The 13,857-nt window shown below is 42.3% G+C and overlaps 1 protein-coding gene across 1 annotated transcript in view; it reads right to left on the bottom strand.

Annotated features, from left to right (window-relative positions):
- The window catches only part of RAB42 (RAB42, member RAS oncogene family), a 42,931-nt gene extending 40,498 nt beyond the window's left edge, over nucleotides 1-2,433 (bottom strand). Inside the window, exon 1 of the mRNA XM_040424287.1 lies at nucleotides 2,131-2,433. Coding sequence (XP_040280221.1) covers nucleotides 2,131-2,345 — 215 coding nt within the window. The 5' untranslated portion in view covers nucleotides 2,346-2,433. The remainder of the gene's footprint in view (nucleotides 1-2,130) is intronic.
- Between the last annotated feature and the right edge of the window lie 11,424 nt (nucleotides 2,434-13,857).

Here is a 13,857-nt window from a genome sequence, read left to right as displayed (position 1 = left end):
AAGTTAAACGAGATCCCCAGAGAGGCAAGAGTGATAAGCTTACACATTTTCTTAGCTACAAAATTACGCATAGTGACCTACTGGAAAAGCAGGCGAATACCGTCCCTTTCTGAAATAATAGAATCAGTGGCCACTACTTCGGTATACGAAAAAATGATGGCATATAAGGACGCTAAGATTCACAAGTATGAGATAGAATGGGCAAAATGGGATATTATACAGGCTCGTTCTGGAACTCCATCCTGATCCCTGACCTATTCCATATTTTTCGGGCCACTCTTGTGGGTCAAACCATCCTAATGTGAGTCAAATCACCCTTATTCAGGTTATATCGCAATGACTGGTGCAATGTAATGTGATAATGTACTTTTATGGTATGTTGTGTCTTATGGATATTCTCATCCTACTCGGATACCCTAATCCCTTCTTTCCTCCCCCCCCCCCCTCTGTTCCACACCCTCCTTTATCCCTTGTTTATGTATCATTTGATTTATGATGTAAAACAGAGATGTATGGCGAAAATATATGCTTCTGTATTACCTTTTCCTGAAAATAATAATAAAAACCATTGACAAGTAAACACAGTGGACCAACAACAGCAGACGACACGGCTCCCCAAACTATCATGGACTATGATAGCAACCTGGATTGTGGGACTCTCCACTTTTCATCCAGACTCGGGGACCTTGATTTCCAAATGAAATGCAAAACTTGCTGTCATCTTGAATGGCCTTTTCTTGACAATCCTTTCAAGGCTGCAGTTATCCCTGTTGCTTGTGCATCTTTTTGTATGCTTGGACACAGTGCTTTGTGAACAGCCAGCTTCTTTAGCTCCTGCATAGCGGAAACAGGACGGTTCCATTTTGCAGCCCATAGACTTCTATTATGATGGAATGATAATGGAATGCTTCTAAAGGCATTCCGTTATGCATTCCGTCATAGAATTGCGTTATGGTCCGAGGCAACGGAATCCATAACGCAATTCTGCTTTTACCACCAAACGAAGCGTGAATGAATTTCATAACATGAAATTCACTCATCCTAGCCATAATCATCAACGTTGAAAGAAATAAAAGTTTGAAATAGATCACTCTGTATGGAATGAATCTATATATATGATTTTCATTTTTTGAACTGAATTACTGGAATACATGATATTCGATGATATTCTAATTTATCGAGATGCCCCAGAAAGAAGTGCTTGAGTCACAAGCTCCTTCCTTGGTAATAGTGGGGTATGCACTGGTCCCTGCCATTATGCAAGCGCTAAGAAGGGTAGTTAGTCTGGCAAGCACAGCTGTAGGTCAGATGGCAGCTCCTGTTTCCACTTCTTCAACTAGTGCTGTCCCTGAGGTGGGTAGCAATCATGATGCTGACACACGAGTCCCCCTCCAAAGCAGTCTCAAAACGGTGCACCGAATGGCCCGGCAGCCCGCCCAATCAGAAGCTTCCTTACTAATTAACAAAGCTCCTCACTGTACGGAGCTTTGTTATTGGATGTTTCAGGCACCAGCAGTAATGCTGTGTGCAGTGCACTAATTAATAGCAGGGAATGTCTCATGCGTATTAATATGCATGAGATTTTTTTTTTAGAAAGTAAAATTGTCTGTAGAGACATCCATGATATTTGTACAGGCGTTACTGCGACCTTTGCTTGTGACAATCACATAAATTCAGCACTGTTGAATTTTTCGCAGTTGCAATATTACACATGCATGACATTGCATGCACACATTATGCAGCTCCATAGAAATGTATCATTGATCATACTACACTATTTTTATGCATATGTATAACTTATTATTAGGAATCAGTTTTCTGTGCAGGAATTCTTGTCACAGAAAACCTATTCACTGTAATATTTACTGCACCAGAAGGATCAGCCGTTTATTAGGAGAATCTTTGATGGTCATTATTCATCAATTAGGAGTATAAACTAGAGTAAAAAAATGCCCATTAGTCAGAAACCAATCATTTTAGCAGCATATCATAAGGTATCCTTATTGAGTATTGTCTGATCTGTATTCTTTTGTATAGATGGCATATAGAAAAATACTACTAATTATGTAAACAGCATAATATGGCAAAATGTTTTGTTGTCCCATCGTGCAGAGATTAAATTCACCTCACCGGTAACGCTCTTGGCCAGCTGTGTCCCAGAACTGCAGCCTGACTTTCACTCCAGCCTCAGGCTCTTCTATTCGGGAGCAGAAGTCTACACCTACAGTGGGCCCAGTGGTGTCTGTAAACTCGTCCTCTGTGTATCTCCTCAGGAGGGAAGTCTTGCCAACACCAGAGTCCCCCAGTAACAGTACCCGAAATTGAAAGTCCCATGCACATGCCATCCTGGCGGGGAACACTCAGATCTTCAGGAAACAACAGTGTTATCCAGATCCTTCATGTCTATTCCTCCCCTCCCTTTTTTTGTCATGCTTTCTGTAGTTGCTCGCTCAGTTTCAAGTTTCCACTTGCCTATAACATTCCTTTGTCTGTTTCAGCCAAGTCCAGACAGGGGGCCAGGTAGAACATGGTGACTTATTTTCTTTGAGTATCTTATTAACTCTCCCTCGTAAAAGAAATAACACAAATAAAATAAACTACCATACATCCCTCAAGTTACTGGGGCCTCAGGTTACAATATTTTCTACATACAGTACAATAGTCTTTCCTGGGACATTGTAACTTGACTTTCAACATACAAAGCCATAGACAATCCAGATCTGCAGCATGTGATTGACCAGGAGATCCAACCAATCAGAAGGGACATCTCACTGGTGAAGTACCTGTATTACTGAAGCACACACACTGACTGGCTGCCTAGTAGCACCTCTGTAAAGTACAGGTACAGTGCAATACTATATACTGGAGTTAAGATCTGTTGCTCTTTTGGACACCAAGTGAAGATGTCACCATTTTATTTTTGTGGCACACCCGTTCAAACTTACTAATACTGTCTAAGATTCAGACAGTGCAAACTCATAACAGACATGGTGGATGATGCTGGATGATAAATTGTCTAGTCTAATTCTATATCACCTATTAGTTGGCTTACTTGGTGCAAGAATGTTGACACACAACGTTGCACCTTAAGCCAAGCCCCTTGCCAAGGTATATGCATTGAAATGCTAAATCAATCTAAGGGCTCATTCAGATGGCCCTATTTTGCTTTCCGCATCTGATCCAACAATTTTGCAGATTAGATACAGACCCATTCACTTCTATGGGGCCCAAAAAGATGCAGACGGCATCCGTTCCACTCCCTGCAAAACAAATAACACATGTCCTATACTTGTTAGTGAAAATTAGGACATGGGCCCATTGAAGTCTATGGGTCCACAAAAATGCGGAATGCAATCTGTGTTTTTGCAGACATGCTGAACTGAACGCAAAAATTTTTTATATGCATTTTTGTGGATCGCAAAAAACATAAAGCCGTCTGAATGAGTCCTAAGCCAGAGATCTGGCACATTGACTCGGTGGTTGCAGCCACCAAGACAAACATGGTGCATGAATGTTGTGTTTTGGCTGGACAAAAACGGCTTCATGCATCAAAACACGGCACTCATGCTGGAAACTGTCCAGATCCCATTATAGTCAATGGCGTCACCCGGCATCTGGAGCCGGAGAGGTAAGTTTATTTTTTTATTTTATTTGCTCTGAGCATGGGGTTCTGATTAGTGTTGAGCGAGCATGCTCAGCCGAACTGCTGTTCGTCTCGAGCATCACTATGCTCGGTAGATCCGAGTGCTCGGCCAAATACTTTGGGCGCTCGAGTACAATTTAATACAATGAAAGTCAATGGGAGACCCGAGCATCAAACCAGGCAAAATAATTTTTACATGACAAAACTGTATAGAAAGGTTATTGAATATTATGTTAGGACAATCAGAAAACTTTTTGTCACCCTAATGATATTGATCTAGATGTGCAGGCCCACCCAAGCCATCCAACAGATGCAAAATAACTTTGAGGTGGCTGTTATCCGTCTCATGGATAGATTGATTGCTTGCACATACCTGGCTTTTGGCATATAGCCTATGTGTGGTTGTCTTAATGTATGTCGTACATAATAGGAGTCTAAGACGCCTCCAGCTATCCTCTTAATGCTGTTTCCAAACCATTTTGATGGGGTTTCCATCAATATCTAACCTTTTTTTGTGAACCAGACACCCTCTTCTCTTCCGAGCAGGGGTGCCTGGGGTTCTCCTATTGACTTCCACTGTGCTCGGTAGAACACACGAGCATACTGATGTGTTCGGCTAGAGCACACAAGCACTTTGGTGCTCGCTCAACACTAGTTCTGATCTAAGGTCTGGGGGTCATTCACATTGAAGGTCTGATCAGAGGTCTGAATAGGGGGATCTTATTCATATTGGGGCTCATCTGAGGTCTAGGGGTCATTCAAATTGGGAGTCTGATTTGAGGTTTGAATGAGTGGGTCTTAATCATATTGAGGCTCTAATCTAAAGTCTGGGAGGTCAATCACATTGAGGGACTGAATGGTAGGTCTTATTAATTTAGGGCTCTGATCTGAGCTGATTGTGGGTCATTTACATTGGGGTCTGAGTTGAGGTCTGATTAGGGGTCTAATTTGAGGTTTCATTAAAATTAATGTCTGAACTGAGGTATGATTGAGGGTCTTATTAACAATATGGGTATGATTGGGTCTCTGAGCTGAGGTCTGATTAACATTGTGGGTATGATTGGGGCTCTGAGCTGAGGTCCGATTAACATTGTGGGTATGATTGGGGCTCTGAGCTGAGGTCCGATTAACATTAGGGGTCAGATTGGTGGTTTGATCTGAGGTCCAATGAAAATATTTTCTTAAAAACTCTCCTCCTCTAAAACCTAGGTGCGTCTTATAGGACAAAAAATACGATATATTACAAAAAGTAATTATGGCCCATTTAGAATAGGTTAAAATAAATAAAAGGTTAGCTGCTCTAAGTTTTATTTCTTTACTTTTAGAGATAGGTTAATATATACTTGGACACTGACACAATTTTTTTAATTTTTTTTAACCCGTTTACTAAAACATATTCAAGTTATACCGGTAGTTATATAATGGACAAAGTCCAGACTTTTAGCTTTCATTTGATGGTATCCACATTAAAATTGGATTAAGGGTTTAGGAGTTTCAGCTTCTTTACATGTGGCACCCTGTTTTTTAGGCTCCATTCACACGTCTGCAATTTCGTTCCGCATTTTGCGGAACGGAATTGTGGACCCATTCATTTCTATGGGGCAGCACGCACTTCCGTTCCGCAAAAAAATAGAACATGTCCTATTCTTGTCTGCAATTGCGGACAAGAACAGGCATATTCTATTAGTGCTGGCAATGTGCGGTCCGCAAAATGCGGAACGCACATTGCCGCTGTCCGTGTTTTGCGGATCCGTAAAACACATTTCGGACGTGTGAATGGAGCCTAAAGGGACCAAAAGTAATTGGACAATTGACTCAAAGGCTGTTTTCATGGGCAGGTGTGGGCAATTCCTTCATTATTTCATTTTCAATTAAGCACAAGCACATAGAAGGCCTGGAGTTGATTTGAGGTGTGGTGCTTTATGCATTACCATAAAGAGAAGACTGCATGAAAGTAAATACAGAGGGTTCACTGCACGGTGCAAGCCACTCATAAGCCTCAAGAAGGCTAGATTGGACTTTGCTAAAAAAAAAAATCGTAAAAAACCAGCACACTTCTGGAAGAACATTCTTTATACAGATGAAACCAAGATCAACCTCTACAAGAATGATGGAAAGAAAAAAGTATGGCGAAGGCATGGTACAGCTCATGATCCAAAGCATACCACATCCTCTGTAAAACACGGCAGAGGCAGTGTGATGGCTTGGGCATGCATGGCTGCCAGTGGCACTGGGTCCCTAGTGTTGATTGATGATGTGACACAGGACAGAAGCAGCTGGGTGAATTCTGGGGTTTTCAGAGACATAATGTGTGCTCAAATCCAGCCAAACTGATTGGTCGGAGTTTCATAATACAGATGGACAATGACCCAAAACATAAAGCCAAAGCAATCCAGGAGTTTAAAGAAAAGAAGTGGAATATTCTTAAATGGACAAGTCATTCACCTGATCTGAACCCAATAGAGCAGGCATTTTCCTTGTTAAAGACTAAACTTCAGTCAAAGGCCCACAAACAAACAGCAACTGAAAACCGCTGCAGTAAAGGCCTGGCAGGGCATTAAAAAGGAGGAAAAACAGCGTCTGGTGATGACCATGAGCTCAAGACTTCAGGCAGTCATTGCCAACAAAGGGTTTTCAACCAAGTATTAGAAATTAACATTTTATTTACAATTATTTAATTTGTCCAAATACTTTTGAGCCCCTGAAATGAAGGTATTAAGTTTAAAAAAAATGTTTATTCCCATTTCACACAGGCGTATATTCCACGCAGGTGCAATGCGTGACGTGAACGCATTGCAACCGCATTGAATCCTGACCCATTCATTTCAATAGGAATGTGTACATGAGGGTTGTTTTTCACACAGCACTTGTGCATTGAGTGAAAATCGCAACAGGTTCTATATTTTGCGTTTTTCACGCAACGCAGGCCTTATAGAAATTAATGGGGCTGCATGAAAATCGCATAGCATCCGCATGCAAGTGCGGATGCAGTGCGATTTTCACGCATGGTTGCTAGGAGATGATGTTAGTAAATAGGGATGAGCAACCCCGGACCCCATTAAAGTCAATTCACTGTATTATTTTCCATTCTAACATGGTTATAAGGGGAAATAATAGCATTCTTTTTTTTTTTTTTAAATTAGAATATTTTTATTTTTCCCTTTCATCATATAACAAATTCTGAAACAAGACATGACAATAAACAATGTTACAACAGGACATAAACGAAGATATTTCCTGTTTATACACATACATTTGTTACTCGCTTATCCTTAGACATCAGGAATGTATCCCTGTCCTGTTTCTTTTCTCATGTCATACATATACAAAAAGCAAATATAACCCCCCCCCCCCCCCCCATGGTTGTCTTGATGGTTACCGCAAATAGAAAAAAACAAAAACAAAAAGAAGAAATTGATTTCATGATCTCATATCAGGGGTTTCTTTTTTTATAATTTATTTATTTATGGGTACAGGCATATTCATATCTGCGTACCCTCCCACATAAGTTCTTCCATTCTTCGATATTTGGTGGTGTGTCCGCCCCCCACTCTCTAGCCACTACAACCCGCGCCAGCATTAATCCTTTGGCCCATTTCATTTCTATTTCTCTGTCGAGACCTATTTTCCTGATATATCCAAGCACCGCTATAGAGATCTCCAGTGGAGCGGAACACCCAGTCGATCTGGTCAGCTCCCGAAAAACCTGAGTCCAATAATCCTGAATTAGGGGGCAGTACCAGATCAAGTGGGTGAAATCCGCGTTACCCATCTTGCACTTCCAGCATCTAGCGTCCCTTGTTTTATACATCCTACTCAACACCCGTGGGGTGATGTAGGTACGATGGACAATAAAGAACTGTATCAGTTGAAAATTACTCGATACTGTACTTCTTTTTATACTTTTATAGATACATCTACAGTCTAGAGCGTTAGGTTCCAGTTTGAGTGCCCATTTTTGTTCACTATTAAACTTTATCACTCCCCCTAAACCCCTTTTAATTTTTTTGTATATCTGTGATATTGATATTTTGGTCCCCTTATTGAGACAACAAAATTCTGCAAATTCTGATTGTTTGGTGATTAAATACTCTTTATTCTCAGTGGTGTCAAATGCGTGTTTTAACCGAAAGTATCTAAAACGTGTGAGGGTGTCTAGTTTTATGCTAAGCCCTAATTCTTCTAATGTCCTGAGCTTTCCTTTTATCTCAATCTGTGAAATAAACTTAATACCATTTTTTTCCCAAAATACGTAATCATCTAACTGAAACTCGCCTAAGTTTATATTGCCCCATAGAGGGGTAATCTTTAATGAATAATTTATCCCCAATAATTTTTTGACATTCACCCATATCAAGTGCATCATATTACTGATAGGGCACTTCTTACCCTTTAATTTTAATATCCCGGCTTCCAAGACACTAAAAATATTGTATTGGAGACCTACAAACTCACCCACTAGATACTGCCGTAATCTGTCATCCTCTGTCATTAACCATTGTAGCTGGGATGCGTAATAGTAGCCTCTGAAGCAGGGCACAGACAAACCACCATCTTCTTCATCGAGCCATAAATATTTTTGTTTGAGCCTGACCCTTTTTTTCCCCCATATAAAATCATTTATCAATCCTTCCAGTACATTAAAAAGGTGGTCACCTATCCAGACAGGACATGAGGATATAACATAAAGGATCTGCGGCAGCAAAATCATCTTAATAATAGCGATGCGATCTGCCTGTCTTGTCAGTATTTTTTGCCAGATACTTATTTTATTTTTAACCCTTTTGAGCAGAGGGGCAAAATTCAATTCTATATATTCCTGGATCCTCGCACTAATTTTTATTCCAAGATATTCCAGTGCGTCTGTGGGTTTTAATATTTTAACATTAATATCCGTTCTCCTGGTTTCATAACCAATTGGGAGTAGCACCGATTTCATCCAATTCACCCTAAAACCAGAAATTTGGCAAAATTGATTTACAGTTCGCATCAGGTATGGAACCGTCGTCGCCCCCCCTTTCAAGAAAAACAAGACATCATCTGCGTATAAACACATTTTGTCTGAGGCGCCACTACTCCCAAACCCCCTGATGTTATCATCTGATCGCACCTTACATGCTAACGGTTCGATGAATATGGCAAACAATAATGGGGAAAGGGGGCACCCCTGCCTAGTTCCCCTTTGCAATGTTATCGATTCAGATGTCTCTCCATTGATTTTAATCCTTACTTTCGGATGTTGGTAAAGTAGTTGCACCCAACTAATGAATTTTTCCCCCAAATTTAGCTCACGCATTATATTCCAGAGGTATGCCCACTCCACCCTGTCAAACGCTTTTTCTGCGTCCAGTGACAGGATGGAATGGGCGCCCTCTCCGCTCATCTGGATATTAAGGAGGGCCCGGCGGATATTCATTTGAGCCTGACGTTTCGGTATAAACCCCGATTGATCTGGGTGTATTATTTTGCCTATAACTTTTTTTTAGGCGATTTGCCAACAATTTGGCGCATATTTTAAAATCCGTGTTGAGAAGAGAGATGGGGCGATACGAGTCCACCTTACTCTCGTCTTTCCCCTTTTTCCCTATCAGGGTTATTACAGCCTCTGAAAGGGAGGCAGGGAGTTCACCCCTGTCCATAGATTCATTAAGGACCCGCAGGAGTACTGGGAGGATAACCTCCCCATATCTTCTATATATCTCGAAGGGGAGACCATCCAGCCCGGGGCTAGAGTTACCCTTTATCGATTTCAGAGTGTCACGTAATTCCTCCAGTTCTATTGGTCCATTCAAGTGCTCCCTGTCCTCCTCGGAGAGGGTGGGGAGCGAGACCCCCTCCAAAAAGAGTTTTATGTCTCCACCGTCCCCCACTCCCTCCGAGGAGTAGAGGTCCTTGTAATATTTAACAAATTCCTGCTCAATTTCTCCCGGGCTGGATGTTATCACCCCATCTCTCCTCTCAACACACTTAATTCTGCCGTCCCCCCTTTGATTCTGTATAAGGGTGGAAAGCAGTCTACCTGGTTTCCCAGATTCCCTGAAATATCGGCCCCCCTCAAAAAACACCCTTTGTTGTGCCTTATTCTCCAGATAATTATTTAAAGAGATTTTAGACTCTTCTAACTGAGCCGTCGTTTCAGGGGAATTGTTAACCAGGAGATCCTCCTCTAATTTCTTTATTTTATCGCCCAACTCCCTCTCCTTTTTGGCAAATTCAGTTTTTAAGCCCTGAATTCTACCAACGAGGATGCCCCGTAAAAATGCTTTAAATGCATCCCATACATACCCTATTTGTGCAGATCCTAGATTAATTTTCCAGTACTCCGCTATATCAGCGCTAATACTTTCATCTTTATTTATCAGATTTAGCCAATGTGGATTTAGCCGGAACACTCTACATTTTGGTTTAACCGTTGTTTTAAATGTCAGGCAGATTGGGGAGTGGTCTAAAATACTATTAACCTCATACCTCATTTTTGATATCTGCTCTACCAGCTCTGGGCTAGCTAATGCCATATCTATTCTTGACATTATTTTGCTTCCATGACCAAACCAGGAGTACGCTCGCTTGTCAGCATACAAATACCTCCACACATCTATTAACAGCAGTTCTTGTGATATTCTTTTGAGAAGTGTTGGTTGACTTGTCCCATATTTATCATTTGATATCACCGAGTATCTATCTAGAGAACTATTCATAACGCTGTTAAAGTCTCCCATTACCAGTATGGGGCATTTACCTCGCGACTCTGCAAACTCCACTAAGCTATTAATAACACATAGTGAAAATGGTGGGGGTATGTACACAAAGGCTAAAACGCACAATATCCCATTCCACTGGCAGTGGAGGAAAACATATCTGCCCCTATCATCGATCTTCTGATCTAGTGGGAGGTAATCAACTTTGTGGTGGATATATACACTAACTCCACATGAGTAGGTAGAGAAACATGAATGATACTGGTACTTGGCCCATTTCCGCATTAATAAGTATGTCTTATCCTTAGTGTTATGTGTCTCCGTTAATCCCACAATAGCTGGGAGGTGTCTAGTAATAGTATCAAAAACCATAACCCTCTTAACCTTATCCCCCAGTCCTCGTACATTCCATGTTAAAATCCTACTCATGTGTACCTTCCACCTGTGTTTTCATTCTTATGTTCATTAGTAATCCCATCAAGACAACCATCCCACCCGTTACCCATCATCCTACCCTCCCTTTCCCTCCCTCATCCCCCTTCTGGTCGGCGAAATGAAACATCTCCCCTACCTCTTACACTACGCCCATTCCTTCCCCCCCCCCCCCACCCCGCATCTCACAGCCTATATCACAATCATATTCTCTTGGCATCCATCCACTCCACTGCTTCCCCTGGGGAGCCAAAGAAAAAAACTTGGTCGCGATATATTACACGTAGTCTGGTGGGATATATCAAAGAGTATTGAATCTGGGCACCAGCTAACCTCCTCTTTACTTCCCTAAACTCCTGTCTTTTAACCTGTGTCGCTCTTGAATAGTCTGGATATATTTCTATGCTGCTATCGTTATACTCTATTGTCTGCATTTTCCTTTTTGCCCTCATTATTATGTCCCTATCTCTGGAGCTTAAGATTTTGGCTAAAATTGCCCTGGGTGGGCTACCCTTTGGGGGTGGTCTACCCGGGATCCTGTGTGCTCTGTCAACTCTAAACCATTTAGACAGGGTCTTTTTATCAAAACTATCCTCGAGACAATTCTGAATGAACCCTGTTGCATCCTCTCCTTCTACTCCCTCAGGAAATCCCAGTAATCTGATGTTGGATCTTCGGGACCTATCCTCCATTGTGGTCATTCTCTCAAGCAAGTTTTTCCTTTCCCCATCTATAACTTCTACCTTTTTCTTTATTCCCTCAATATCTCTCTTCATTCCCCCTGAGGATATTTGCAACTCTTTAACCTTTTCCCTCACTTTATTCATCTCCTCCTTAATAAGGGAAAGGTCCACCTGAGCAGAGGAGATCTTAATAGTCAGATCCTCCAAGCTCTGATTAGACTGCTGCACTGCCCCCAAAATTTCAGCCAGTTTCATATCCACGGAGTTTATTCTTTCTTCCATCCCTTCACCGCTACCCAACCTCCTATCCAACCCAATACTTTCCTCTGCAACCACAATATCACCTCCTTCTTTCTGACTTTCCTTATTCCCCCTTAATGCACTTCTGCTCTTTGGGTTAGGTGGGGATTTAAGGAATTTTTCTAGGCCAGTTGCTGTACTATTTCCTTTTCCTCCACCTGGCGAGGAGGTACCTACAGACTTTCTGTTATATGTCTTTGGTGGCATTTTGAAAAAAAAAAAAGAAAAGAAAGAAAAAAAAAAAACCTAATAGAAACTGCACCGCAATAAAACTGCACCGCAATAAAACAGAGTAAGCAGAAAGGTTGATAGAGAGAGCAATAAGTATGCAAAGCAGTTAGATAAGTCCAGATCAGTCCAAATCAGTCCAGATCAATCCTCGCAGTTTCCCTGGCCAGTTCAAAAAAAAGAGCATGAGGGAGGAAAAAAGTGGAAGAAAAAAAAAGGATCACAGAGAGAAACCGTTCCAATCTATTTAAGTTAAGCCGCAGCTGATACTGAATAGGGCTATGCTCCTGGGGCAAAGGGAAACTCAGGGGGGTGATATCCTGAAGCCTTTATATTGTTTTCTTGTCCGGGGCTCGAGGCAAAACATTCACCCCTGGGTCCTGTCGAGGAGCAAATACAGGGCTTTTCCCATGGGGCTGCTTTTCTCAGCCAGCTCTACTTCCTCCTCTTCAACCCCCTGTTGGCTATCCACAAACACCAGGGATACACTCTCCCACAGGACACGCTTCAATGGTGGCCACGAACCCCAGGACAGGCTCTGCACCAGTCAGCACCTGCCGATCATCGTTATACAGCAGTGTTATTCAACCATGACAATCCAGTACCAGTCCCAGTCCAGTACATATCCGGTTTAAGGGATTTTAGGCCAACGTTTTTAAGCCAGCGATTTTAAACCAGCGTATTCCAGCAGAGAAAATAATATTTAACATCATGCCGACATCATACCGTCGTCATCTCTCTGCCGGGTAAGGAGTTCCCAGGCGGTCGCGTCTCACACCTCCGGTGGGGAGAGTACCTCCGCATCTCACACCTCCGGTGGGGAGAGTACCTCCGCGTCTCACACCTCCGATGGGCGAATCACACACTTCTGTCCATGCAGGGACATCAAAATTGACCTCAGCGCTTCCCACCCTGCTTATCTCACCGAGTTAGGCTCTAGACGCGTTAGACTCTCGTCTCCACCCTTACTCCGTTCAGGTAAATCACGGCCACCGCCACCGCCGGTATCTCGCCCATTCAGATGTACAGCAGTTAAGCGGCATCCCCGGGAACATTTCATGGAGAGCAGCTCTCACCCAAACGCCGGCGGCGTGCGACACACGAGGAGAGAGGGGGGGGGAGGGAGGGAGCGCGACACGCCCACGTCTTCACGTCATGCCGCTACGGCCCTTGTTCAAATAATAGCATTCTTAATACAGAATGCTTACTAAAATGTCCGTTGAGGAGTTAAAAAATAAACTCACCTCATCCACTTGATCGCGCAGCCGGTATAGTCTTTCTTCTTCCTGCAGGACCTGCGCTGACGTCATCGTGGTGAGCGTGATGACATCAGCGCAGGTCCTGCAGGAAGTAGAAAGAAGAGATACCGGCTGCGCGATCAAAAGGATGAGGTGAGTTTATTTATTTATTTTTTTAACCCCTCAATGGACATTTTAGTAAGCATTCTGTATTAAGAATGCTATTATTTCCCCTTATGACCATGTTAGAAGGGAAAATAATAAAATCTACACAACACCTAACCCAAACCTGAACTTCAGTTAAGAAGTCCGGGTTCGGGTCTGGGTACCACATTCAGTTTTTTTTATCACACGCGTGCATAACGCATTGCACTCGCGTGAAAAAAAAAAAAAAAGAACAACGGAACGCAATCGCAGACAAAACTGACTAAAATTGCGTGCCTACTTGCGCGGGTTTGCCGCAGTGCACCCGCAACGCATCCAGACAAAATCAGTGATGCCCGGTGAAAGAGGCCTTAGTTCCTCACATTTTTATGCAATCATTTTGTTCAAGCCACTGAATTAAAACCGAAAGTCTAAACTTCAACTGCATATGAATTGTGGTAAAGTACAGAACAAAAATTAGAAAAATTTTG

The sequence above is a fragment of the Bufo bufo genome, chromosome 3 (genome assembly GCF_905171765.1).
Source record: "Bufo bufo chromosome 3, aBufBuf1.1, whole genome shotgun sequence".
NCBI classification, from domain to species: domain Eukaryota; kingdom Metazoa; phylum Chordata; class Amphibia; order Anura; family Bufonidae; genus Bufo; species Bufo bufo.
This window is presented reverse-complemented; position numbering and strand designations above follow the sequence as displayed.